This window comes from Anomaloglossus baeobatrachus, chromosome 5, assembly GCF_048569485.1.
Source record: "Anomaloglossus baeobatrachus isolate aAnoBae1 chromosome 5, aAnoBae1.hap1, whole genome shotgun sequence".
Classification (NCBI taxonomy): Eukaryota; Metazoa; Chordata; class Amphibia; order Anura; family Aromobatidae; genus Anomaloglossus; species Anomaloglossus baeobatrachus.
This window is the reverse complement of record NC_134357.1, coordinates 551700754-551727971: the sequence shown is the minus strand read 5'-3', so window position 1 is coordinate 551727971 and position 27218 is coordinate 551700754. Positions and strand designations below refer to the sequence as shown.

The 27218-nt window shown below is 43.4% G+C and overlaps 1 protein-coding gene across 1 annotated transcript; it reads left to right on the top strand.

Annotated features, from left to right (window-relative positions):
- LOC142312264 (uncharacterized) lies at nt 1–27218 on the top strand. Its single transcript, XM_075351196.1, has 5 exons — nt 1–529; nt 611–734; nt 818–915; nt 1728–1818; nt 26602–27218. Exons 1-5 carry the CDS (start codon nt 281–283, stop codon nt 26853–26855), a joined length of 816 nt encoding a protein of 271 aa, XP_075207311.1. The 5' UTR covers nt 1–280; the 3' UTR covers nt 26856–27218.

Genomic DNA, 27218 nt, shown 5'->3' with positions numbered 1-27218 from the left:
CACAGAGCAGCCATATATCTAGTGTGCGGCTCTGCAGGAGGAGGTGTGTGGAGATTCCCCATTACTGGGCTCAGGCTCCATACACATTAGATGCTGGGGGAGAACAATCGCTCTATAGAAGAGAATTCTCCTGATTGCCCCGTGAAGGATGGACATGGACAGGGACAAGATGGCGGAGAGGATATTACACCTCACCCTAGAGATCCTCTTCCGGCTTACTGGAGAGGTGAGAGATTCTGATGACGTCACATTACACCATTCTTATCTATGGGAATAACAGATGGACAGAACTGGAGAGGTGAGGACTCTGGAAATGTCTGGAGTGAGATTTATTACTGTGTCTCTCCATAACCAGGATTACACAGTAGTGAAGAAGACCTCTAGTGAGCGCTGTCAGGCCCCTGTGTCTGAGGGATGGGGAAGACCCCTGAGCCCAATCACGGGGCCTCACCCCCCGATACATGAGGACATCAATGACCAGAAGATCCTAGAACTCACCTACAAGATGATTGAGCTGCTGACTGGAGAGGTGACACTGCTGGGAATGCTGGGACATTATACAGTAACGCTATGAAGGGATCGGGGGTGACGGTGTCATTGTATGTGTCAGGTTCCTATAAGGTGTCAGGATGTCACCGTCTATTTCTCCATGGAGGAGTGGGAGTATTTAGAAGGACACAAAGATCTGTACAAGGACGTCATGATGGAGGTTCCCCAGCCCCTCACATCACCAGGTAATAGACAGGACTAAATACACACGGCCTATAATTATCTGTATGTAAGGAATGAATTCAGTCCCTGTATGTGTCTCCTCCAGTTCTATCCAGTAAGAGGACAACACCAGAGAGATGTCCCCGTCCTCTTCTCCCACAGGACTGTAAACAAGAAGATCCCGATGTTCCTCAGGATCATCAGGTAGATGGAGAGAAGGTGCCATGAAATCTCCCTATGATGTGTAGACTGCTGTGAAGGTCTTGTGCTCAGTCTTGTTTTCTCCACCAGTGTTACCGTATTTTTTGGATTACAAGACGCACTTTTCCTTCCAAAAATTTGGGAGGAAAATGAGGAGTGCATCTTAAAATCCAAATATAGCTTACAGGGAGGTGTATATTTGGCAGGGGTTGTCTGTACAGCTCTCTGTGCGGGCTGTAGGATGCCTGTTGCTGCATGCGTATGGCTGCTACTCTGTGCAGACTGCGGTGGCAGGTGTCCCAGATGGTTTGTTAGTGGTCCGGGCTTCAAATGATGGAGCCCAGAGTCAGCGCGTGCGCAGATTGAGCACTTGGATTAGAGCTCCATCTGCACACACGCTGCACCGGGCGCCGTTTCTTTGAAGCCCGGACCGCCGACAGAGCATCTGGGACTCTCGCCACAGCAGCCTGCTCCATCACACAACCACTACAGCTTCCGCTGCCAACACAGACCCACCACTGCCAGCACTGACCCGCTGGCAGCACAGCCACTACCTCCTGTGACCCCGCTCCACGACCGCTGCCGCCTCGCTCCAGTAGACAACACTGGAGTATAAGATGAACCCCATTTGTATTTTTTTTTACCTTTTTATATCTCTAAATTTGGGGTGCGTCTTATCTGGTGCGTCTGATAAAATAAAAAATATGGTATATGTTTTATACTTGTGTAATGAGAACGGTGGAGATGGCAGGATTAGAGCTGATCATAGATGGGACTTCTCCATCTGTCTGTGACTTTTACAATATTTGTTTCAGGGTGAAGATCTGACCCATATTAATACTACAGAGACATGTGTGAGTGGTGAGGAGCGGTGTAAAGAGGAGATTCCTACAGATAACCGCCCAGGTGAGTAGTGACCACTAAATGCAGAGAAGTCACAGATTCTTCTCAGTCACCGGCTGTGGCTGCTTTATCAGGGTTGTAGGCCGGCCATATCAAATGGTCACCATTCTGCTGCTAGGTAAAAGTAACAAAAAATAAGTTCTAACTCACCACTCCTCTGCATAGAATTCCATTTGGGTCGGTGCACGGTATATCTGTGGTTGGCATCCACAGCTGATATAATCAAAGGAAAAACAGGGAGGGAAACAAATCGAGCACCGTTGTCTGTAAATTAGGTCACATTAAAAAAAAAAAATGTTAATGGATCAACAAAATCTCTCCATATGCCTTTCCACGCCTTACGCGTTTCAGAGAAAAAAACTCTATAATCATATGCAAATACTGTTGTTCGTCGTTTCTGGGGTGTCACACGTAGCGGTGTGGTGCCTCAGGAACGACTAACAACCTGCGTCCTGAACGAGCAACGACATTTGGAAAATGAACGATGTATCAACAATTTGGTGAGTATTTCTGATTGTTAGCGGTCACTCGTAGGTGTCACACGCAACGACGTCGCTAACGATGCCGGATGTGCGTCACGAATTTCGTGACCCCGACGACATATCGTTAGATACATTGTTGCGTGTAAAGCGGCCTTTAGTTGCCCAGATCTCTAATCTAACCTCAGAAAATCATGGGAAGAAGAATCTAATCTGTATGGTGGACCCCTAAGAGAAAGCGGAGGGTAATGATGCTGGTGACGTCCTAGATTCTTAGTTTGGTGTCATGTGAATGAAGATTGATTGCTCTCAGTGGGAGAAACTAAATAATGATCTTGTAGTTGATGAAGAGATTTAAGTAGTCTGGAAAGCTTGCTTTGTAACATCATTTAGTTACTTTTTAATGGCTAACAAAAATAATCATAAGCAGGGATAAGCGAGCCCGAACTTTGTTTCCATTGCTGAACCCCGAACACAGAATTTTTACTGTACGTCCGGTTCATATCGGGGTTTGTCGCCCGAATAAAGCTTGTTGAAAGGTTGCAGAGCAGCCAATCAGCAAACATTTAGGCTTTGGGCCCTTTTTTGAAGGTATCGCAGTTGTGCAAATTACTGGCACCCTGTGACTTTCCTTGTATAAAGGCCGGATCACAGGCCGCGCTGCCATTTTACCTTAACTAGAATAGGGAGAGTACGCTGTTGTAGTGAGGAGCAGCGATAGGTGCAGTTACTAAAAAACAAATACCGTATTTTTCGGACCATAAGACGCACTTTTTTTCCCCCAAATGTTGGGGGAAAGTTGGGGGTGCGTCTTATGGTCTGACTATAGGGCTGCGGCCGGGAACGAGGGTGCTGCGGTGGAGCGGGTCATCGGGGACACGAGCAGGCAGCAGCAGCGCCTGCCGTGACCACGTGGGCCCGCTCATTACATATGCACGCCCATCCTCCCGCCCATCTCTCAGCGCAGAAGCCGGCACTGACAGGTGGACGGGAGGACGAGCGGGGACGCGCGCATGGCAAAGAGCCGGCCGCATGATCACCCCTGGCAATTACAGCCTGGAGTGATCATGTGCGGCTGTATTCACTGCACCCCGCGCGTCATTACCAGTGCGGGGTGCAGTGAATCAGTACACTCACCCATCCCCGTGTGTGGAGCCGCCCCCCTGCTGCACGAGATGTCTTCCTGTTTGTGCCGGTCAGCTGATCTGTGCTGAGCTGGTCAGCTGATCGGCACAGACAGGAAGACATCGCGATGCAGCAGGGGAACGGCTCCACACACACAGGTCAGCGTGCCAGAGAGGAAGATGATCGGTGCTGCAGGGAGTGAGGAAAAGGTGAGTATAAACGTTTATTTTTTTTTTTCTCTGTGCTATAGGATACAGGCCATATACCAGGATGGTATATGAGCACGATGGGGGCATATAGCAGGATGGGAGTATGTGAACAGGCTGGATGGGGGGGTGGGGATGTGAACAGGCTGGATGGGGGGGTGGGGATGTGAACAGGCTGGATGGGGGGGGGGGGATGTGAACAGGCTGGATGGGGGGGGGGGGATGTGAACAGGCTGGATGGGGGGGGGGGATGTGAACAGTCACTGTGCAGGACCCTCCTCTCTGAACACATGTCCAGCAGCCATTAGGGAAGGTCATATTCTCCCACCGGTTATACCGGATTCTCTCCCCCTCCTGGACCAGTTAGGATTGTATAGAATTATCCACATTCCTGTTGCTAATGCTGGGGGGGTCCCACTGCTGACAGTCATTTCTGCTTCCCTATAGGAGTATAGAATTTATCCACAATTCAGACGATTGGTTATACCATATATGACAATACTACCCAATATACGTTATCTCATTGAAGACGTGGTGTCCATAGTTTTGGAACCCTCTCTCCCTTCACATCACAGCATATGGTCACAGTGCCTGCCAAAAAATTGTTTATGTACATTTATTACCCGAAGTCCTCTTAAAGTCACAGATAAGGATTTTGAGAGACTTTCCACATGTTATTTTGCGGCTTAACTGCCATATATCTTCACTTATATCTATAAGTATATGATAAAAAAGTCCATACTGACTAAGGCCTCCAGCCGAAACGTCAATTATAATTTTTGGACCAAGTACATGTGATGAAATATTGAATAAATTTGTCAATAAAACAATTTTTTTGCATACAAATTAATGTATCATTGCCTTTTTGGGAGTGGTAGTGTGCCGGGGTTATCTCCCTTTTTGTATATGTTTTTTACCTCAGAGCACCTATCTTTTCAGTGACGCAGGGCTTCTCTTTGTATTGCACAGATTCAAGACACCCTATGTCATATGCAGCAAATCAGCCCCAGAACATTACTGCACCTACTCCATGTTTCACAGTATGGACGGTGTTCTTTTCTTGATATGCTTAATTTTTCCGTCTGTGAACATAGAGCTGATGTGCCTTGCCAAAAAGTTCCATTCTTGTCTCATCTGTCTATTCTCCCAGAAGATTTGTGGCTTGTCAACATGTAGTTTGGAAAATTCCAGTCTGGCTTTTTTATGATTGTTGAAAGAAAATGTCCTCTTTGGTCGTCTCCCATGAAGTCCACTTTGGCTCAAACAACAACGGATGGTGCAATCTGACACTGATGTTCCTTGAGCTTGAAGTTCACCTTTAATCTCTTTAGAAATTTTTCTGGGCTCTTCTGTTACCATTCGTATTATCCGTCTCTTTGATTTGTCATCAATTTTTCTTCCGCAGCCACGTCCAAGGAGGTTGGCTACAGTCCCATGGATCTTCAATTTCTGAATAATATGTGCAACTGTAGTCACAGGAACATCAAGCTGCTCGGAGATGGTCTTATAACCTTTAACTTATAACACGCTTTTCTATAACTTTCTTTCTAAGCTCCTGAGAAAACTCTTTCCTTTTGCTTCCTTTGGTCCATGCTGAGTGTCACCAAACTGTGAGTATCTGTAGCCCTATATACAGGCCCACTGACTGATTACAAGATTGTAGACACCTGTGATGCTAATTAGTGGACACACCTTCATTGAACATGTCCCTTTTGTCATATTATTTTTCAGGGGTATCATCATTTCTGTCCAGGCCTGTTTCATAAATTTTATGTTTTTTAAAAATTTTATGGAAGCAGAAAAGCAATGTCTGACTTTCATTTGTTCATTTTCATAGATTTTTTTATTTATTATTACTTTTGTCAGATTCAGGTTTGCCATTCCTGCCCTGCCCGCACATGGGGCAGAACAAATCTGTTGTTCACTCCGCAACAGCATAAGTGGAAATGTGCATGTAACTATGAATAGATAGAAAAGAAAATATATGCAAAATGCCTCACCATGCCATTGTAGATATCAAGACTTGTTATGTGGGTGCAGAGATCAAAACTGTTTGACCCTGTCAAAAAAAGAGAGGATCAGCATTTGTGTACACATGATTTTAAGGAAATGCTGATCCTCCTCTCTTTATTTGTAACTACGAATACTTGGACTAGTAATCACGGGCAGGGACAGTATATCTCTCTGTCTCTCTCTGTCTCTCTCTGTCTCTCTCTGTCCTGGGCATGAGGCTCCAGGCGTTCAAGCGCATATCCTACCACCACCTCAGATCGCTGGACAATTATTGGTTACTGTTGCTTCCCCCCACCTTCTACTCCGCTTCCTCCACCTCCTTCTCATCTGGTCAGAGTAAAGCCTGCTTTACACGTTGCAATTTCGCATACGATATTGTATGTGATTGCAACGCCCCCATTGTATGTGCGGCACGTTCAATTTGTTGAACGTGTCGCACACACGAGTAACCCCCGTCACACGTACTTACCCGTCCATACGACCTCGATGTGGGCAGCAAACATCCACTTCCTGGAGTGGGAGGGACGTTCGGCGTCACATCGACGTCACGCGGCAGCCGGCCAATAGAAGCGGAGGGGCGGAGATGAGCGGGACGTAAACATCCCGCCCACCACCTGTGTGCTACCCCGGGTACGATGAACAACATGACGTTCAATTCGTCAGGAATGAACGATGTGCATGCGATGAACGTTTTTTTTTTTTTTTTTTTTTTTGTTCAATCGCAATTGCACGTAGCTGTCACACGCTACAACATAGCTTACAATGCCGGATGTGCGTCACTTACGACGTGACCCCGCCGACACATCGTAAGATATCTTGTAGCGTGTAAAGCGGGCTTAAGACCTGCACCACCAACTTCAGCTCAGCCAGGGGTAAATGACAGCAGGCCATTCTTAAGCTTATCTGCCTGGGGGACAAACCTCACACCACACAGGAGCTGTGGACTGGCATAAAAGAACAGTTGACTGGCTGGTGACTGTGGACTTACAGCCTGATCTGGTGGTGGGCAACAATGGCTGAAATATCGTTGCAGCTCTGGGCCCAGGTGGCTTGACACACATCCTTTCTGGGCAAGTGTGCTGAATTTGGTGGAGCAGAGCTTCCTCCAAAATTATCCACATGTCAGAGCTTCTAATGAAAGTGTGGGCAGTATGTGCACTTTTGGTGATTTCACCCTGATGCTTCTCGCATGTCTGCACTGCAAAGTCACTTTGGGATTTCCCACTCACCGCCTCATATGTGACGTACCAACGAGGTGGAACTCCACCCTGCATATGACGGAGAGACTGCGATCATCAGCAGGGAATAGTGGCATTTCGGCTGAAGCACGCCCGACAGAATCGCTTTGTGGACCAACACCACTTCACTACCAATGAGTGTGCCTACATGCAGGACCTGTGTGCCATTTTGCACTGCTTTAAATGCTTGAAAAAAAATGTCTGTCTCCACTTCTCATCAGGGTGTGTGGCCTTTGTTTTTAACACAATTCGTCTTGTTGCCAGTGTGCAGCTGGGTCTACGGCTTTAGTTTTAAAAATTAATAAAAAACATGTAGTCCCTGAGCACCAGGTATTGCGGCTTAATCTGTCACAAACCTGTAACTGCGCTGCAGCAGGCACATTGTTATGGAGCTATGAAGACCATCTGTGTTACAGGTCTGTGCAGTTTTGGCTGTGAAGATCAAAGAGGTTAAAGAGGCTGTTTAGGAGCCTATTTAAAATAGGTTTTCTGGAGTATAAGGGAATCTATAGATTTTAAACCTCAATACACCTCCAACTGATGACAGCTTGTTGTCACCTCTGGGCAGCGTGGCTAATGTGAGCAAATCTTTGCTGCAGTGACTGCCAAGTGACCTCCAAGTTATCCTACCTGTTACCAGTGCTGATTACTGGGTGGCCACCCTCTGGATGCCCGTTACTATGTCAAGGTGCCATGGTAACTTCCATCAGTGAAGTGTGGCAGAGTCTCCTTTTCATCATGGCCACAGCATTACAGTAATACCAAATTCAAAAATGGAAACACAGTCTTTATTCCATTATTCAAAGCTGTCGTATTCAAACAGAGCTTCCTGCTTTGAACAATATTTTTTCCAAATAAATGCTTCACATTCTCGGGATAGACACTGATCCGCATGGGTAAGCTGCTGCAAGTGTAAATGGCTGGGACTGGCAGTAGAAAGTCTAGCTCATGTACCCCCAGCTCGATTCCAAATTCAACTATGAGCTTTTTAAATGCAGCAACCAGACTGTCCACCACTAAGCAGAAAATTTGGCTCCTGTGTGGGAACTGTTAAAACAGGCACTTAAAGAATCGGGGGCCCTGCTGAAAGCTCAGAGTTGACACCTAAGGAGCGAGCATGGGAGTCTTTTGTCAATGTCACCCCTTTGAAAATGAGCAAATCAGTGGGAACCTCAACAAGTCGGGCACCTGTCACTTCTGTTTCTTGAAGACTCTGTTGGATGGGGCTCTGTGGCCCATCTCTGTTTTAATTGAGCGCTTTGTGGTGGATCTCTGTTAATCTTGGCTTTGTGGGGAACTGGGCATATAGACGACTCTAAGGGCCTTTTTTTTTTTTTTTTTTAAATTGTTGGTCTGTGGAGAATCTCTCAAATCCATCTTTGTAGGGTCACTGCTAACATTTTTAGTTTCTGCATTTACTTGCTATCGTGACAATGGGTTTAAGTAATTTACCTATCCACATTTGCTTGCAGGGCAATTGTCCTGCTTTTACCTCTATTTATGTTCCTTTTGCAGTCCTTTTAGTACGACCATTTTACAGTCCAGAACTTAGGCTCCCCATTTGACTTGTATGGGGTTCGTTGTTTGCGGTCAAGTTCATTGCTTTTTGTTTTGTTTTATTTTTTCTCCATGGATTTGCTCTTCACTACATTCTACAACTATTTTCTACAGACGCTATATGTCTACAATCAAGAGTCTTTCAGCTGCAACCACTGTGGAAACTCTCCATTTCTCCACTGATATAGTAGCCATTTAATATAATGCTGACCTACAAAATATTATTTGATGGCTCATATTCTAATATACGGGAGGCAAAATTAACAAAGGGTTGAACATCTTGGTCTACTGGTTCCTGCTCTGAGATCTACTATTAGATTGTAAATGGTTTTTGTTTTAGTAAATAATTACAATTTAACTTGCAATTTCTTTAGCTATGTTATACTTGTGGGTGCGAGCAGAAGTGGACCCACTGGGCCGCAGCACTGGATCAACTAGGAAGGGTGTAACTAAGTGACTACCTCATCTTCACTAGAGCCTTTGATGGCGATGATAGCCTTTTGCTGGAAGGTACCCACCTGGTGTCACTCCAGGGAGTCCAGGTACAGTGACAGCTGGCTCCAGTTGTTGGAGATAGGATACTGACAGTCACTGCAGGTCTGGCACGCACAGCTGGGATAAATAGATGCGTCAGCTATGGTAGTTACAACTGGTATAGATAGATGCAGCAGGTCCACCGGGCACAGTGGATACCAGGATACAGACACGTGTTCGCACACACAGCATAACTCTCAGGAAACGGATTTAACAGCTAGCAACACGTATCTAAGGATAGACTATGCTGCTTAGGTACCTCCCATAGGAGGAGGATGCCTTAAATACGTAATGACTCTCAGCCATAGAGTGAGAGATTTTTCCTAGTTAGGGCATTCTAGCCTTTTAAGAATAGGTGAGTGCGCCCTATGTATACTCCCAGACGTTCTGTATGCCATGGGCAGGCCCTGGAAGATGGCAAAAGGGACCGGGGACACTGAAGACACCGTTGTGTGGCTGGGAAGGTAAGTGTGCTGGAGTCGTCGCTGGACAAAGGGTGAAGGACAGTGTGGGGATGCTTGTAACGGCATTACAAGCTATTTTATAAATTATATCCTTACATTTTAATATATTATTAAAAATATTTTTTTTTATTCTTGGCAGATTGCTGTACTAGGAGTTTAGAGGCACAGCTGACATCTTCAATTTTTAAATCAGATGACCTTGATATCACGCAAAATATAACTGAAGCGAATGTCATTACTCCAGATACACCATCATCCCTTTACAGCAAAGATCTATCATCTGATTCTTTTAAACAAGTCCTACCTTCTGATTCATCACAGACTATTAAGAAAAGTAAATGTCACAAAAGAGGCATTAAAAATCAAACTGTTCTTAGAGGAAAGAAGCCATTTTCAACTTCAGAATATCTAAAAATCCCCCAAAACATTCACACAAGGGAAAAAAAACATTCTTCACCTTCTGTTAGTTACCAGAGAACTCACATGGGGGAGAAGCCATATTTATGTTCAGAATGTGAGAAATGTTTTGCACATCAGTCAAGTCTTGCTAAACATGAAAGAATTCACACAGGGGAGAAAGCCTATTCATGTTCAGAATGCAAGAAATATTTTACAATTAAGTCAAATCTTGTTATACATCAGAGAACTCACACAGGGGAGAAACCTTTTTCATGTTCAGAATGTGGGATATGTTTTGCAGATCGATCAAATCTTGTTACACATCAGAGAACTCACACAGGGCAGAAGCCATATTTATGTTCAGAATGTGGGAAATGTTTTGCACATCAGTCAAGTCTTGCTAAACATAGAAGAATTCACACAGGGGAGAAAGCCTATTCATGTTCAGAATGCAAGAAATATTTTACAATTAAGTCAAATCTTGTTATACATCAGAGAACTCACACAGGGGAGAAACCTTTTTCATGTTCAGAATGTGGGATATGTTTTGCACATCAATCACATCTTGTTACACATCAGAGAACTCACACAGGGCAGAAGCCATATTCATGTTCAGAATGTGGGAAATGTTTTAACCAAAAATCACATCTTATTACACATCAGAGAACTCACACAGGGCAGAAGCCATATTCATGTTCAGAATGTGGGAAATGTTTTAACCAAAAATCACATCTTGTTAGACATCAGAGAATTCACACAGGTGAGAACTCCTTGTAATGTTTAGAATAAGGGAAATATTTTACAGAAAAATGGCAACTTTTTAAACATCATAAAACTCACAAGGGTAGAATCCATTATCATACCTAGGAAGTGGGAAATGTTTTACTTGAATTATAACTTGTTAACCATTAAGAAAAATTGACATGAGGAGAAAATATAGATTTGACAAACTGAACTAGAAAACACAAAAAAAAAACAGGCAAAGTAAAGGCAAGTAACATTGCAAGAAAGGAAAAGCATGTTAGAAGTTAATTAGAATTACAATACAGTTTATGCATTTACTAATAGATGTCTGTTTTCTACACATCAAACAAAAAGCAATATTCCATGTGCATCGAGCATTTCACATTGTTATATATGTATATATTCACTATATGGACAAGAGTATTGCAACCCTGCTGTCAGGTCCCCTTCGGAGTTCGCTCCTACGACTTCTGCTCCAATCACCAGGAGACGCCGTATTCCTGCTATGGACTATGCTGGTGATGGGAGAGGAGTCGGTGCGAGTGGCTCTGGTGGGCGCAGGCTCCGCTCATCCACTAAGCTGAGTTTCCCTGGGACCTGCAGTACCACTGGCTGACTGTAGGTGGCATTTGTCTTCTAGCTGAAGTTACCACAGTTCAGCTACAGCCAATGGGAAGACACCACACCCTTCTTAATCCCCCTCCTATCTGCTGACCACTGCCAGACATACTTCTGTATTCCTGGTTCCTGTTTTGTTTGTATAGTGATTCCCGTGTGCTGAGCTCTGCTTGTTTTCGGACTACCCTCCTGTCTGTCGTTTTTGTACCTTGCTGCCAGTCCTTGATTTGACCTCTGCTTTGTTTCCTCATTACGCCCTTGCCTGCCGATTCTCTTCCTGTATTGCGTTTCCTTGTTTTTGACCCTGCCTGACTACCACGGACTACAGTCTACCACAGGTGGTGATCTCTGGGGCTCTGTGAAATTCCAAATCACTGTATAGGAGTTAAAGGGTTGCAGAGTTCTCGGGGTCCTGCTTTGTGAGCGGCTTTCCTCTGGCCTCCCTTTACAGCTAGTCTGAGTCTGTGGCTCCAGGAAGGGGCGTTACACCTGCCCCAAGAAATACACAACATTCCTCCTCCCTCTTCTTCCCAACTCCCAATCTCAGCTAGCTGCCATTCATTAGTTACTTTCAGCGCACTATCTCCATGTCTGAACAATGTCTGTAACCTCTCTATACTACAATAATAAACATGTTCATATTACAAATTAATATTTCCATCTACGATCCATTCCTTCTTTGTGGGAACATCTGATGTGATCGAGTTTTTATTATCACTTTCCGCTAAGTTTAGTAGTTTTTTCCTCATCATTGGGAACTGCCTCTCTTCTCTATTCTCCAATACACCGATTATAGGTTCTAAGGGGACTTTAGTTGTAAATACTTACTAAATTGTCCCAATAACCTGACACCCAAAACATTTTTCCCAATAAAGTCTGAGTATCTAAACTAACGTTCTTCATTTCTTCTTCCTCCATTTCCTTTTTGCTGGAGCAGAGGTCGCTCAACCTGTTCCCTCATTATTATGACATTAAATATCTTGGATAAAATACTCTTATTACTGCAATTTCTCACTAACAAAGCTTTAACTGTTTGCTAATTTTTCCAAAAGTATATCCATTTTTCCTCTGTGAGGCCTGACATAACAATTTTAAGCCTATACTCTTGGCCTCTTAGACAATATGACCTCCTTGTCCTTTTCCTTCCTTTTCTCGGCTGTTTACTTCTCCACACGAGGTCCTTCATTATATTTTCTATGCTTTTAAATACTTTTTAAAATCCAAATATAGCTTTTATTGCGCATAGAAAATGATGGGAATAAGTGACAAAATTACCCCCCTTTTCCATTTCCACCTTTTCCCAATCAGGAATGCTAGAGTAAGATTATCTATACAGAGATCTCATGTGCAGAAATCTGTGGGGTTTTTTTTTTTCACCAATTGACTTCAATGGAGTCAGTGAAAAATGGAGGAAAAACGCATGTGTAATGTACATGTTGCTTTTTTGACGTTACTGGGGTTCCCTGCAGCCATTTCCTCATCTTGCGGTATTTACCGCTGCACCTTGCTGCTGTCGGCGGATCACCGGGGTTTCCAGCAGATCCGCCGGCATGAACTCAGTTCACCTTGTGACGTCACTGGGATTTCCTGCACCTAGGCCTCGCAGTCTTTACCGTGGGACCTTACTGCAGGGAACTCCGGTGATGTAGGTGCCCTGGTCTGTGAAGCAATCCGTACCTCAGTAACTTGGGGTCGTCACGGTGACAACCTAGGGTTACCATAGCAGCGATCAGGTCCCTGTGATCTCATGACAAGGACCCAATCGCATTGAGAGGTAAGCGATTTAATATCTTTTATAAATGATCTGGGTAATGGAATTATTGGGAAAATCATAAAATTTGCAGATGATACTAAAATAGGAGGAGTAGCCAACACTAGAGAGGAAAGAGAGCGTATTCAAAAGGATCTAGACACACTCAAACAATGGGCTGAGGAGAACAACATGGTTTTTAACAGGAACAAATGCAAAGTCCTACATCTGGGTAAAAGAAATGTAAAGAGCATATATAGTATAGGAGGAATAGAACTAGGTGATAGCACCAGGGAACAGGACTTGGGCATAATAGTGGATCCCAGATTCAACATGAGCCAATAATGCGGAGCTGCAGCTAAAAATCCTACAAAATTCTGGGATGTATCAAGACAAGCACTGAATATAGATCAAGAGAGGTAATTATTCCCCTATACTCTGCCCTGGTCAGACCCCACCTGGAATACCGTGTACAATTCTGGGCGCCCCAATTCAAGAAAGACATCGATATATTGGAGCAAGTGCAGAGAAGAGCAACTTCATCCATGTTTGCTGATCTGGCACTGTGGGGGCCAGTTCTGACGTTGTGCTGGTGTGTGTGGTTTTGCCACACACACTGGCACCTGGGCTGCCCTTTTATTCGCAGTTGTCAGCCCATGCAGCATGGGAGCGGTTCTGACACTTCTCAGGTAGGTGGTGTTCTTATACGGTCCTGCGCATTACACGAGACCTTATGGTACATATATAAATTATAAATATAGTGTAGGGACCCCCCTTATAGAGATTTGCCATGATGAGGCAGGGGGGCTCAAATCATTGATCAATTATTTGCCAAAAATCTCATTGAATTGTTACAGTAGGAATGAATTTGTGAATATTACACTTTTTATTTCATCATTGTTGTATGCGACTCATAAGCAGTGCTGGCTCCCCTCCTTTTTTACGTTTAAAATGGTAGAAGGTCTGCAAATCATGTCATATGAAGAACGGCTAAAAACTAGGGATGTTTAGTTTGAAAAAGAGAAGGCTGAGAGGAGACTTAATAGTGGTCTACACATATCTGAAAGGTAGTCAAAGTGCAGAGGGAACTACCCTATTCTCATTAGCACAAGGAAGTACAAGAAACAATGGGATGAAATTTAATGGAAAGAGATTCAGATTAGACATTAAGAAAAACTTTCTGACAGTGAGGGCAGTTAAAGAGTGGAACAGGCTACCACAGGAGGTGGTAAGCTCTCCATCAATGGAAATCTTCAAGCGGAAACTGGATAAACATATAGCTGGGATGATTTAGCAAAGCCTGCACTCGCAGGGGGTTGGACCCAATGGCCCTTGAGGTCCCTTCTATGATTCCTCTCCCTGCCTCCTGAATGCTGCGATCGCACTGATCGCAGCATTTAGGGAGTTAAGGTGTCGGGAGCAGCGAGGGCTAGTGACCTGGTGGCAATCTCGGGGATACATTGCTTGAACCCCCCGCGATCTCCATGACTTAAAAAAGCACAAAAAGAAGCATGGAAAAAAGCATATGAAAAAACAATAAAAGTGTGCGTTTTGTTCAGTTGCTTTTTTCCTGCCAAAACAGGCATTTTTATGTGCACATTTTCTGCAAATAAAAATGCAATGTGGGCTTATAGCCTTAGGGCTACAGCAACATCACATTTTATACAAAAGAATAGCGCTGTCTCCATAGTTCTTTATACAATGACATTGATCAGACAAGCTCCTCATATTTAGGCATTTTCTATTTTACAAAGACGCTTTTTCTATGAATAAGATCAGTGAGTCTCATTATACCAAGTAGAGAACGGATAAAGACCCCGTCTTGTACTGACACGCTGGAAGCCTGAAGTCTCCAGCCCCGGGGCCCAGATTCCCTCATTTTTGGCTCCGGCATTTCTTTTAGAATAAATCCTCTTCTCGTAATCTCCTGTAGTAATGACTTTGTTTATCATATTTTGTTGGAGCGTCATCTGAATCATCAACATTTTATCAATTTATGTGTAAGAAACAATTTGTCCTACCGAAGTTTTCCCACATGTGTCCAGTGTCAATTCTTCTATATTCCCTTATATAAAACCTTGGTGTCTCCAACCAAACCTGCTGGTTATGATTTTACATTCGTAATAACTTTACTCCAGGTAGGTGTTTATATGGAGTGCGTCATTTTAGTATTTGTTTTATGTGGGCCTTGTGTATTTTTAACATAGCTCTATTCATTATCGAGTTAAGGCCCTGTCACACACACAGATAAATCTGTGGCAGATCTGTGGCAGATCTGTGGCAGATCTGTGGTTGCAGTGAAAGTGTGGACAATAAGTGCCAGGTTTGTGGCTGTGTACAAATGGAACAATATGTCCATGATTTCACTGCAACCACATATCTGCCAATGATTTATCTGTGTGTGTGACAGGGCCTTTATTGACACGTTTGTGACATGTAACAATGACAGTAACCCACTAAAGGATGTGCTCAAAGTGCTGCCCATTGTGTTGAATTGTCAACACGATTCTCTTCTCCCACTCTTGACACACTGAGAGCAATACTGCAGAAGAAATGCTATGACAGGCCTTCTGTATCCGTTGTTTTAGGTGCCCCACATACTGGATCCTGGATCTGCGGTATTGCTCTCGGTGTGTCAAGAGTCCTCCGGCCCCTCCCATGTACTAATATGCCACAAACGGTAAGGGGATATCAGCAACCATTTCCATTTTATCAGAGTGTATCCATACTTATGGCCCACCCTGTGTGTGTGTATACATACATACATATATATATATGTATGTATGTATATATATATATATATATATATATATATGTGTATAATATATACTGTGAGCAAAATTATTAGGCAAATCAGTATTTTGATCACATGATACTTTTTATACATGTTGTCCTTCTCCAAGCTGTATAGGCCTGAAAGCTTGAGAGCCAACTACCCATTAAGTAAACCAGGTGATGTGCATCTCTGTAATGAGGAGGGGTGTAGTGTAATGACATCAACACCCTATATAAGGTGTACTTAATTATTAGGCAACTTCCTTTCCTTTGGCAAAATGGGTCAGAAGAGAGATTTGACGGGCTCTGAAAAATCCAAAATTGTGAGATGTCTTGCAGAGGGATGCAGCAGTCTTGAAATTTCCAATCAAGTGTTTCATAGCAAATAGCCAACAGGGTCGCAAGAAATAACTGCCCATGAAGTAAGGAAAATCAAGCATGAAGCTGCCAAGATGCCATTTGCCACTATTTTAGCCATATTTCAGAGCTGCAACGTTACTGTAGTATCAAAAAGCACAAGGTGTGCCATACTCTGGGACATAGTCAAGGTAAGGAAGGCTGAAAAACGACCACCTTTGAACAAGAAACAGAAGCTAAAACGTCAAGACTGGGCCAAGAAATATCTTAAGACTGATTTTTCAAAGGTTTTATGGACTGATGAAATGAGAGTGACTCTAGATGGGCAAGAGGCTGGATCAGTAAAGGGCAGAGAGCTCCACTCTGACACCGATGCCAGCAAGGTGGAGGTGGGGTACTGGTATCATCAAAGTGGGACCTTTTCAGGTTGAGGATGGAGTGCAGGTCAACTCCCAGGCCTACTGCCAGTTTCTGGAAGACAACTTCTTCAAGCTTTAGTAGAAGTCGGTATCGTTCAAGAAAAACATGATTTTCATGCAGGACAATGCTCCATCACATGCATCCAACTACTCCACAGTGTGGCTGGCCAGTAAAGGTCTAAGATTAAAAAATAATGACATGGCCCCCTTGTTCACCTGATCTGAACCACATAGAGAACCTGTGGTCCCTCATAAAATGTGAGATCTACAGGGAGGGAAAACAGTACACCTCTCGGAACAGTGTCTGGGAGGCTGTGGTGGCTACTGCACGCAATGTTGATAGTAAACAGATCAAGCAACTGACAGAATCTATGGATGTTAGGCTGTTGAGTGTCATCATATAGAAAGTTGACTATATTGGTCACTACTTTTTGGGGGGGTTGCATGTCAGAAATGTTTATTTCTAAATTTTGTGCAGTTATATTGGTTTACATGGTGAAAATAAACAAGCGAGATGGGAATATATTTGGTTTTTATAAAGTTGCCTAATAAATCTGCTCAGTATTAGTTACCTGAAAAAACAGATATCCTCCTAAGATAGCCAAATTAAAAAATAAACCCACTCTAACTTCCAAAAATATTAAGCTTTAATGTTTGAGTCCTTTGGGTTGATTGAGAACATAGTTGTTGATCAATAAAAAAAAATCCTCTAAAATACAACTTCCCTAATAATTCTGCACACGGTGTATATACAGTGCGTGTGTGTGTGTGTAATATATATATAATATAATATATATATATATATATATATATATATATATATATATTATATATCAAATGTGTATATATATATATATATATATATTTCAAGTGCTTCTCAATAAATTAGAATATCTTCAAAAAGTTATAAATTATTTCAGTAATTTAATACAAAAAGTGAATCACATATATTATGATATATAGAGTCATTACACACAGTGATCTATTTCAAGTGTTTATTTTTGTTAATGTTGATGATTATGGCTTACAGCCAATGAAATCCGAAGTCGTTCTCTCAGAAAATTAGAATATTATATAAGTGCAATTGAAAAAATGATTTTTAACTCAGAAATGTTGGCCTACTGAAAAGTCTGTGCAGTAAATGCACTCAATACTTGGTTGCAGCTCCTTTTGCATGAATTAGTGCATCAATGTGGTGTGGTATGGATGCGATCAGCCTGGTGCATTGCTGAGGTGTTATGAAAGTCTAGGTTGCTTTGATAGCAGCCTTCAGCTTGTCTGCATTGTTGGGTCTGGTGTCTCTCATCTTCCTCATGACAATACCCCAAAGATTCTCTAATGGGTTTAGGTCAGGCGAGTTTGTTGGCCAATCAAGCACAGTGATACCATGGTTATTAAACCAAGTATTGGTACTTTTGGCAGTGTGGACAGGTGCCAAGACCTGCTGGAAAGTAAAACTTCCATCTCCAAAAAGCTTGTCGGCAGAGGGAAGCATGAAGTGCTCTAAAATTTCCTGGTAGACGGCTGCGCTGACTTTGCTCTTGATAAAACACAGTGGACCTACACCAGCAGATGACATGGCTCTCCAAACCAGCACTGATTGTGGAAACTTCACACTAGCCCTCAAGCAGCTTGGATTGTAGCCTTTCCACTCTTCTTCCAGACTCTGGGACCTTGATTTCCAAATGAAATTCAAAATTTACTTTCATCTGAAAACAACACCTTGGACCACTGAGCAACAGTCCAGTTCTGTTTCTCCTTGGCCCAGGTAAGACGCTTCTGGCATTGTCTATTGGTCATGAGTGGCTTGACACAAGGAATGCGAAACTTGTAGCCCATGTCTTGGATACGTCTGTGTCTGAATCTCCCCCAAATTTTATAATGGCCTTTTCTTAACAATCCTATCAAGGCTGCGGTTATCCCAGTTGCTTGTGCACCTTTTTCTACCACACTTTTTCCTTCCACCCAACTGTTTGGTAATATGCTTGGACACAGCACTCTGTGAGCAGCCAGCTTCTCTTCTTTAGTAATAACTTTTTGTGGCTTTTTATCCTTGTGGAGTTTGTCAATGATGCCTTCTGGACATCTGTAAAGTCATCAGTTTTCCCCATGATTGTGTAGCCTACTTAACCAGACTAAGGCTATGTGCGCACTGGAAAATGGAATTTTCTCAAGAAAATTCCGCAGGTATTCAAAGATTACCACACCAGCGGTAAAAAACCGCGGCAAACCGCACCCGAAAACCGCATGCGGTTTGCTGCGGTTTTACCGCAGTATTGTTCGCGGTATTGCCGCGGTTTTGCCGCGTGCGGGTTGGTATGTGCTTTATTGCATTCAATGCAATAAAGCACATTGAAAAAAAAAAAGTAATTTCATTCAGAGATAGTAGATAGATAGATAGAGGGATAGATAGATAGACAGACAGAGGACAGATCGCTGCATTTCCCACGTTCGGCAGTGAGTTCACATTACCGGCCGTGGGAAATGACCGGTAATTACCTCTGCTGTCTTGCTGCGAGGCTGCATTCATTCAGCGCTGTGTGTCAGTCGCGGCTGGATGTAAGCAGCCCAGGAGCTGTGGATTACGCCGGAGCTTTGTTTCGGGAGGGGTTAGTAAAAGGGTGAACGAGGCTTGTTTGTGTTTTATTTAAAATAAAGGATTTTTCTGTGTGTTTTTTCACTTTACTTACGGGTTGATCATGTCCGCTGTCACATAGACGCTGCCATGATCAAGCCCAGAGTTAGTGGCGGCGATCCGCCACCATTAACTCCTTGTATTACCCTGACTGCCACTGCTACACGGTGGCAGGAAGAGCCGGGGACACGCCGGTACTGCCGCATAATGCATGCGACAGTCCCGGGGTAGCTGCGGCTGATATTCTCGGCTGTAGGAGGGGGAGTGAGGCGGGGGACATTAACCCTGCCCCTCTCCCTCCCCAGCCTGAGAATATCGGGCCGCGGCTGTGTGTTTACCTTGGCTGGACGGTAAATATACAGCGGAGCCCACGTGCTTTCTTTTCTATATTTCCGTTTGCTTTCTATGTGTATTTTATGTGTCTGTGTTCTATGTCTGTGATGTCTGTGTGTGTGTCTGTGATGTGTGTGTGTTTTTTCTCTGCTCCGCTTCCTCTTCCTGTAATGACATCACTTCCCTGCAAAACCGCAGGCAAGCGATGTACATTACCACAGGTAAACCGCAAAATACCGCAGGGAATAACGCAGGAAAACGCAGTGAACCGCACAGAATTTGCTGCCTGCGTTATTCCCTGCGGGATTTCACGATTACATTGCAGTGAATGGAGTGAAATCCCGCAGTGACGTGCGGAAAGAATTGACATGCAATTGTTTTTGCTGTGGGAATCCCGCAGCAAAACATGCAGCTGTCAAATTCCGCCTAGTGCGCACAGGATTTTTTTTTCCCCTAGGTTTTGTTGGTGATTCACTGCAGAGATGTTATGAACATTTTCTGCAGCGAAACATGCAGCAAAACCGCAAAAAATCCGCGGCAAAATCCGGTAAGTGCGCACAGGGCCTAAGGGAGCATTTCATAGTTACATAGTTACATAGTTACTTAGTTTGAAAAAAAGACCTAGGTCCATCTAGTTCAACCTTCCTCCACCAGTTCTACATTTAGTCACTAAGTCATTTATAACTAACAATGTTTTGTGTACTGAGGAAATCATCCAGCCCTTTTTTAAAAGCTGTTATAGTATCTGCCATTACTACCTCTTGTGGTAGGGCATTCCACAGTCTGACTGCTCTAACTGTAAAGAACCCTTTCCTATTTAGCTGTTGGAATCGCTTTTCTTCCACTCGCAGTGAGTGCCCCCTGGTCCTTAGTATTGTTAGGAAGAAATAAGTCATGTGCCAGTCCTTTATATTGACTACACATGTATTTATACATATAAATGAGATCTCCTCTGAGACGTCTTTTTTCTAAGCTAAACATATCTAACTTTTTCAACCTGTCATCATATGGGAGGCCTTCCATTCCTTGTAATAGTCTAGTTGCCCGCCTTTGAACTGACTCTAACTTCTGAATGTCCTTTTTAAAATGTGGAGCCCAAAACTGGATCCCGTATTCCAGATGTGGCCTTACAAGTGATTTATAGAGGGGTAACAATACGTTGGGATCACGGGATCTAATCTCTCTTTTTATACACCCTAAAATCTTGTTTGCTTTAGCAGCTGCTGCTTGACATTGAGTGCTGCTGCTCAGCTTATTTGTAATGAGAATACCCAAGTCCTTCTCCTGTTCTGTAGTCCCGAGTTTACTTCCATTTAATGTATACGCAGCTATAGGATTACTCCGTCCTAGGTGCATTCCTTTACATTTATCAACATTAAATCTCACTTGCCAAGTATCTGCCCTTTCTTACATCTTATCCAGATCTTTTTGTAATATTGTACTATCCAGGTCAGTTTTTAATATCCTACATAGTTTGGTGTCATCGGCAAAGACTGACACTGTACTATCAATCCCATCCACAAGGTCATTAATAAAGAGATTAAAAAGAATCGGTCCAAGCACAGATCCCTGCGGCACCCCACTGCTGACTATAGCCCATTTAGAGAATGTACCATTTATGACTACTCTTTGTTTCCTATCTTTTAGCCAATTCCTTACCCAGTTGCATATTGTGTCCCCTAGTCCTTGCTTCTGGAGCTTTAGTATAAGGCTATTATGTGGTACAGTATCAAATGCCTTTGCAAAGTCCAAATAAATCACATCAGCTGCATTACCAATATCCAGGTTTGAACTTACCCCCTCATAGAACCCCAACAGGTTGGTTAGACACGACTTATCTTTCATGAATCCATGCTGTTTGTCAGTTATCATATTATTTTCTGCAATATATTTTTGCATGTCATCCCTTAAAATGCCCTCAAAAACTTTGCATACTACTAATGTCAGGCTTACTAGACGGTAGTTGCCTGGATCTACCCTCTTACCTTTCTTAAATAACGGTACCACATCAGCAATCCTCCAATCCTGAGGCACCAACCCTGTTACAAGTGAGTCTAAAAAGATACAGCGGTCTGTCAATTACGGAGCTCAATTCCCTCAATATTCGTGGATGAATGCCATCTGGCCCTGGGGATTTGTCAATGTTTAATTTACTCAGACGTAGGCGTATTTCATCTTGTGTTAAATTAATTATATCGGGTGGTGGACTTTGATTTTTCACTTGTTGAATGATCCCTGGTACAGTCAGTTCCTTGGTGAACACAGATGAGAAATGCCTATTTAATATCTCAGTCTTTTGTTTGTCCTCTATAACTAACTTGTTATTATATTTTATGGGGCCGATACTATCCTTTTGTTTTCCTTTTGGCATTAATGTATTTATAAAAGATTTTGGGATTTATTTTAATGTCATTGGCGATTTTTGTTTCAGTAGCTAATTTTGCTTGTTTGATTTCTTTTTTACATTTCCTATTGATATCTTTATACTTCTGAAATGCTATTTCTGTATTCTCAGCCTTTAAGATTTTAAATGCCCTTTGTTTTTGTTTTATTATACTTTGTACACTCTTATTTATCCATAGTGGTTTCTTTTTATTCCTGGACATTTTATTACCAGAGGGTATACGTTTTTTACAGGACTCTAGTAGTATATCCTTAAACTTACCCCATTTATGTTCGGTATCCCCAGTTATTATGACTTTGTCCCAATCTACACATTTAAGCTCTTCCCTTAATTTGTTGAAATCAGCTTTCCTAAAATTCCAGGTTTTAGCATTTCCCCCTTTGAAATGTTCTATTGAATATTATGTTGAAGCTTACCATATTATGATCGCTGGTGCCCAAGTGCTCCCGGACCTGTAGATCTGAAATTGTATCCGGTCTATTTGACAGGACCAGATCTAGCAAATTATCTCCCCTGGTCGGTTCACCTACCATCTGAGAGAGGAAATGGTCTTGAATAGTAGATAAGAACTTACAGATTTTAGCACAACCAGAAGATTCTATGTCCCACTGTATGTCTGGATAGTTGAAATCCCCCATAATAAGAACCCGATTATTATTATTATTAGCTGCCTTTTCAATTTGTTCCATCATTTCACCCTCTATTTGTTGAGGTATGTTAGGAGGCTTATAGCAAACTCCAATTAGCATTTTTCCATTATTCCCCTCCCCATGTACATTTACCCATACTGACTCTACATTGTTGCTGTTCCCCTCAATATCATCATACAACACAGGTTTTAGGTTAGATTTAATAAATATACACACCCCACCACCTTTTGGCCTTTCCTGTCCTTCCTAAATGTACTATAACCCTGTATGTTTGTCACCCAGTCATGGCTTTCATCCAGCCAGGTTTCCGTAATGCCCACCACATCATAATCCATGGTTGACATAAGAGTCTCCAATTCATTCGTTTTGTTTGCAAGACTTCTTGCATTTGCCAGTAGACATTTAATCCTATTAACACCTTTATTACTCCTAGCCTCCCTACATTCCTTGTATGTCCCATCCCCCCCTAATCCTTCATTGACCCCTACCGTCTCACCATCTCTATCTGCTCTATCTCTCCCCTTATTTGCTCCACTACCCTCCCTCCCCCCCCGATCCTAGTTTAAAAGCTCCTCCATCCGTCTGACTATTTTCTCCCCCAGCACAGCTGCACCTTCGCCATTGAGGTGCAGCTTGTCCCTACCGTAGAGCCTGTAGCCGACTGAGAAGTCGGCCCAGTTCTCCATGAACCCGAACCCTTCCTTCCTGCACCAATTTCTAAGCCACATATTTATCTCCCTAAGCTCCCGCTGTCTTTCTAGTGACGCTCGTGGCACCGGTAGTATTTCTGAAAACACCACCTTGGAGGTCCTGGACTTCAGCTTCTCTCCTAGTTCCCTGTGATCATTTTTAAGGACCTTCCACCTGCCTCTAACTTTGTCATTAGTACCAATGTGCACCATGACCGCTGGGTTTTCCCCAGCCCCACCCAGCAATCTGTCTATCCGATCCGCAATATGCCGAACCCGAGCACCCGGCAGACAACACACTGTTCGGCATTCACGGTCTCGGCGACAGATGACCCTGTCTGTCCGCCTAATTATAGAGTCCCCTACCACCAACATCTGTCTGGGCTTTGCTGCACTCCTATTTCCCTCCTTCCTACAGCAGTTGTTTTCCTGGTTGCTAGGAGCAACATCCTGCTGTAGTGACCCTAGTCCAGGCCCTTCATTCCTAATATCAGCCAAACAGGCATATTTACTAGGTTGTGCCAGGTCTGGACTAGGCTCCCTGACACTTTTCCCCCTACCTCTTCTTCTAACTGTTACCCAGCTACCTACCTCTGGGTCCTGATCTTCCCCACCTCCACCCTCCTCCATATCACTGGCCCCAGCCAGAGAAAGCTCTGTGAGCTCTAAACTCCTCTCCAGGTTTGCAATGCTCCTTAGTGTTGTAAGCTGCTTATTTAGATCAAATGATCAAATGCTTGGGAAACCTTTGCAGGTGTTTTGTGGTAATTATTCTAATTTTCTGTGATGACTTTTGGGTTTTAATTGCCTGTAAGCCATAATCGTTAACATTAACAGAAATAAGTGAAATAGATCCCTCTGTGTGTAATGACTCTATATAATGTGTTTCCCTTTTTGTATTGAATTACTGAAATAAACTTTTTGATGATATTCTAATTTATTGAGAAGCACGTGTGTGTATATTTTCTGAGATAATGATCATAAATGTAAATGGTCGCTATGTGTTGCATTGGAGAAGGTCCCCTGCGAAATGAACCTGAAAATGTTACTATGGGACCTGTAGAGTAAAGGTAGAGTTCCGGGACTGTCGCATCTAATAGATGCAACAATTCCGGGCAGCTGCAGGCTGCTATTTTTAGGCTGGGGGGTTGGCCCGATAAGCATGTGTCGCTGGCGGGGGACAGATCACAACCGGGGGGCCGCTCGAGGCACTCTGATCCAGGCAGTGGCTGTGGCTCGAGTGGCAGCCAGATCCGGGGCTCGCCCAGCCGTCCGTCGCCCACGAGTAAAAAAGGGTTATTTACAAGTGAAATTGTCTGTGACGCCACCCATGGGTGGCGGTGATGGATGATGACACCGCCGCTGCCTAGATATGGGGGTGCCCGGGGCTGATGGAGCAGCGCAGCAAGGTGGGATCCCCTCCACGGGTAGGGGCCCAGGGTATTGTGAGGGGTTGCAGGGAGCAGTCTTTAGGAGGCAGGAAGTAGGGAACTTACAGTTGGTAGTCGTGGTGCTGGATGAGGCTGTACTGATGTGGAGGGTCAGTAAACACAGAGTCCTTTTGTAAAACAAACTGCCGGTGTCCGGGAGCCATGGGCGAGTAGTGTCCGGGTTCCACATGGTGCAATGAGCAGGGGTCCTCTTTATTGCACTGCACTTTGTAGTCTACTTAGCTCCTCTGGTTGGAACGGGGAGTTCACTCCCCTGCACTAGTCTGGGTTCCCGATCACAATGCCGGCGGGCCACTATCCTGCCCCGGTCCATTTCGGGTCCCCTCCTAATGCCTGACTTGTTCCCGCAGCCCAGGGGCTCCAACCCCTGATTGCTCTGCTCCTTTCTCTACAGACTCCTCCGACACACAGCTTGCTCTTTTTCTTTCTCTCCAGCAGCCCACGAGACACACTCCTCACTGCTCTGCCTCTCTCCTACAACTGAACTCAACTCCCCCCCTCCTGCTCTCTTCACTTCCTACCCTGGGGGGGAAGGGCAGCTGCTCATATGCACCATGTGGGGGGGTGTGTGGAATTACCAAGGAGGATGCACTCTTCTGTGACTACCTGGCTAAGCCAGGGCGTCACACATGGGTCTTCCCAACCAGAGAATACCAGCCCCCAGGTGTGAGGCTTTATCATGGCTGGATATTAAAATTGTGGGGACCATACACTGTATTATTAAATTATTTAAATAAATAATTAAAAAAAAAAGTCACATTTGTTTCCTCCTATTTTGATACACAGCCAAGATGAGCACACGGCTGGGCGGAAACTGTAACTGGAGGAGACACATACAGGGACTGAATTCATTACTTTCATACAGATAATTGTAGGCAGTGTGTATTTAGTCCTGTCTATTACCTGGTGGTATGAGGGGCTGGGGAACTTCCATCATGACGTCCTTGTACAGATCTTTGTGTCCTTCTAAATACTCCCACTCCTCCATGGAGAAATAGACGGTGACATCCTGACACCTTATAGGAACCTGACACATACAATGATACCGTCACCCCCGATCCCTTCATAGCGTTACTGTATAATGTCCCAGCATTCCCAGCAGTGTCACCTCTCCAGTCAGCAGCTCAATCATCTTGTAGGTGAGCTCTAGGATCTTCTGGTCATTGATGTCCTCATGTATCGGGGGGTGAGGTGGAGGCCCCGTGATTGGGCTCAGGGGTCTTCCTCATCCCTCAGACACAAGGGCCTGACAGCGCTCACTAGAGGTCTTCTTCACTACTGTGTAATCCTGGTTATGGAGAGACACAGTAATAAATCTCACTACAGACATTTCCAGAGTCTTCAGCTCTCCAGTTCTGTCCATCTGTTATTCTCATAGATAAGAATGATGTAATGTGACGTCATCAGAATCTCTCACCTCTCCAGTACGCCGGAAAAGGATCTCTAGGGTGAGGTGTAATATCCTCTCCGCCATCTTGTCACTGTCCATATCCATCCTTCACGGGACAATCGGGATAATTCTCTTATATAAGGGATCTTCACTAAGAGGATCCAATATTGTAGGGACCTGAATGGGAAGATGACAATGTAACATCATAAATAATCCGCTGTAATAATACAATTCCTGGAGATAATAAGGAGAAACATATGAGGAGACAGAACTGTAGAAGTTGTTCGCTCTTGTCTTGTACTCTAATTACTCCAGATGTTTTACCTCTAGTTACTAAATCATTGATGTCGAAGACTGTTGGATCATTTTAGTGGATTGAACATCATTGTCTACTGGTTCCTGCTCTGAGGTCTACTGTTAGATTGTGAACTGTTTTTGTTTCAGTAAATAATTATTATAATAACAGATTGCTACATAACTTGCAATTTTTTTTAGCTATTTTAGAAGTTATACCATTACATTTTTAAATATTAAAAATATTTTTTATTCTTGGCAGATGACTATATCCGAAGATCAGAGGGACTACTGCTATCTTCAGTTTTGAATCAGATGATTTTGAGATCACCCAAGCTATTACTAAAGCAAATCCAGATATACCATCATCTCTTCACAGCAAAGATCTATCATCTGATTCTGTTAAACAAGTCCGACATTCTGATTTATCACAGACTATTAAGCAAATTAAACGTCACAAAACAGGCATTCAAAATAGAAGTGCTCTTACAGCAGAAAAGCTGTTTTCAACTTTAGAATCTAAAAAAATACATAAAAAAATTCACACATGGGAGAAAAGATTTTCTTCAGAGTCTGTTAGTTACCAGAGAACTCACACCGGGGAGAAGCCATTTTCATGTTCAGAATGTAGGAAATGTTTTACACATAAATCAATTCTTGTTACGCATCAAAAAATTCACAGAGGTGAGAAGTCTTTTATTTGTTCAGAATCTGGGAAATGTTTTATACGTAAATCAATTCTTGTTACACCTCAAATAAATCACACAGGGGAAAAGCTTTTTTTTCATGTTCAGAATTTAGGAAACATTTTAACCAGAAATCAGATTTTGTTGCACATCAGAGAACTCACACGGGAGAAGCCTTATTCATGTTCAGAAT

Bases quoted from the DNA above. Each gene is read 5' to 3' on its own strand.
- LOC142312264 (XM_075351196.1), top strand. From the start codon at position 281: ATGGACAGAACTGGAGAGGTGAGGACTCTGGAAATGTCTGGAGTGAGA. The intron at 735-817 runs GTAATAGACAGG...TGTCTCCTCCAG, and splicing joins CCAGCCCCTCACATCACCAG to TTCTATCCAGTAAGAGGACA. The intron at 916-1,727 runs GTAGATGGAGAG...TATTTGTTTCAG, and splicing joins ATGTTCCTCAGGATCATCAG to GGTGAAGATCTGACCCATAT.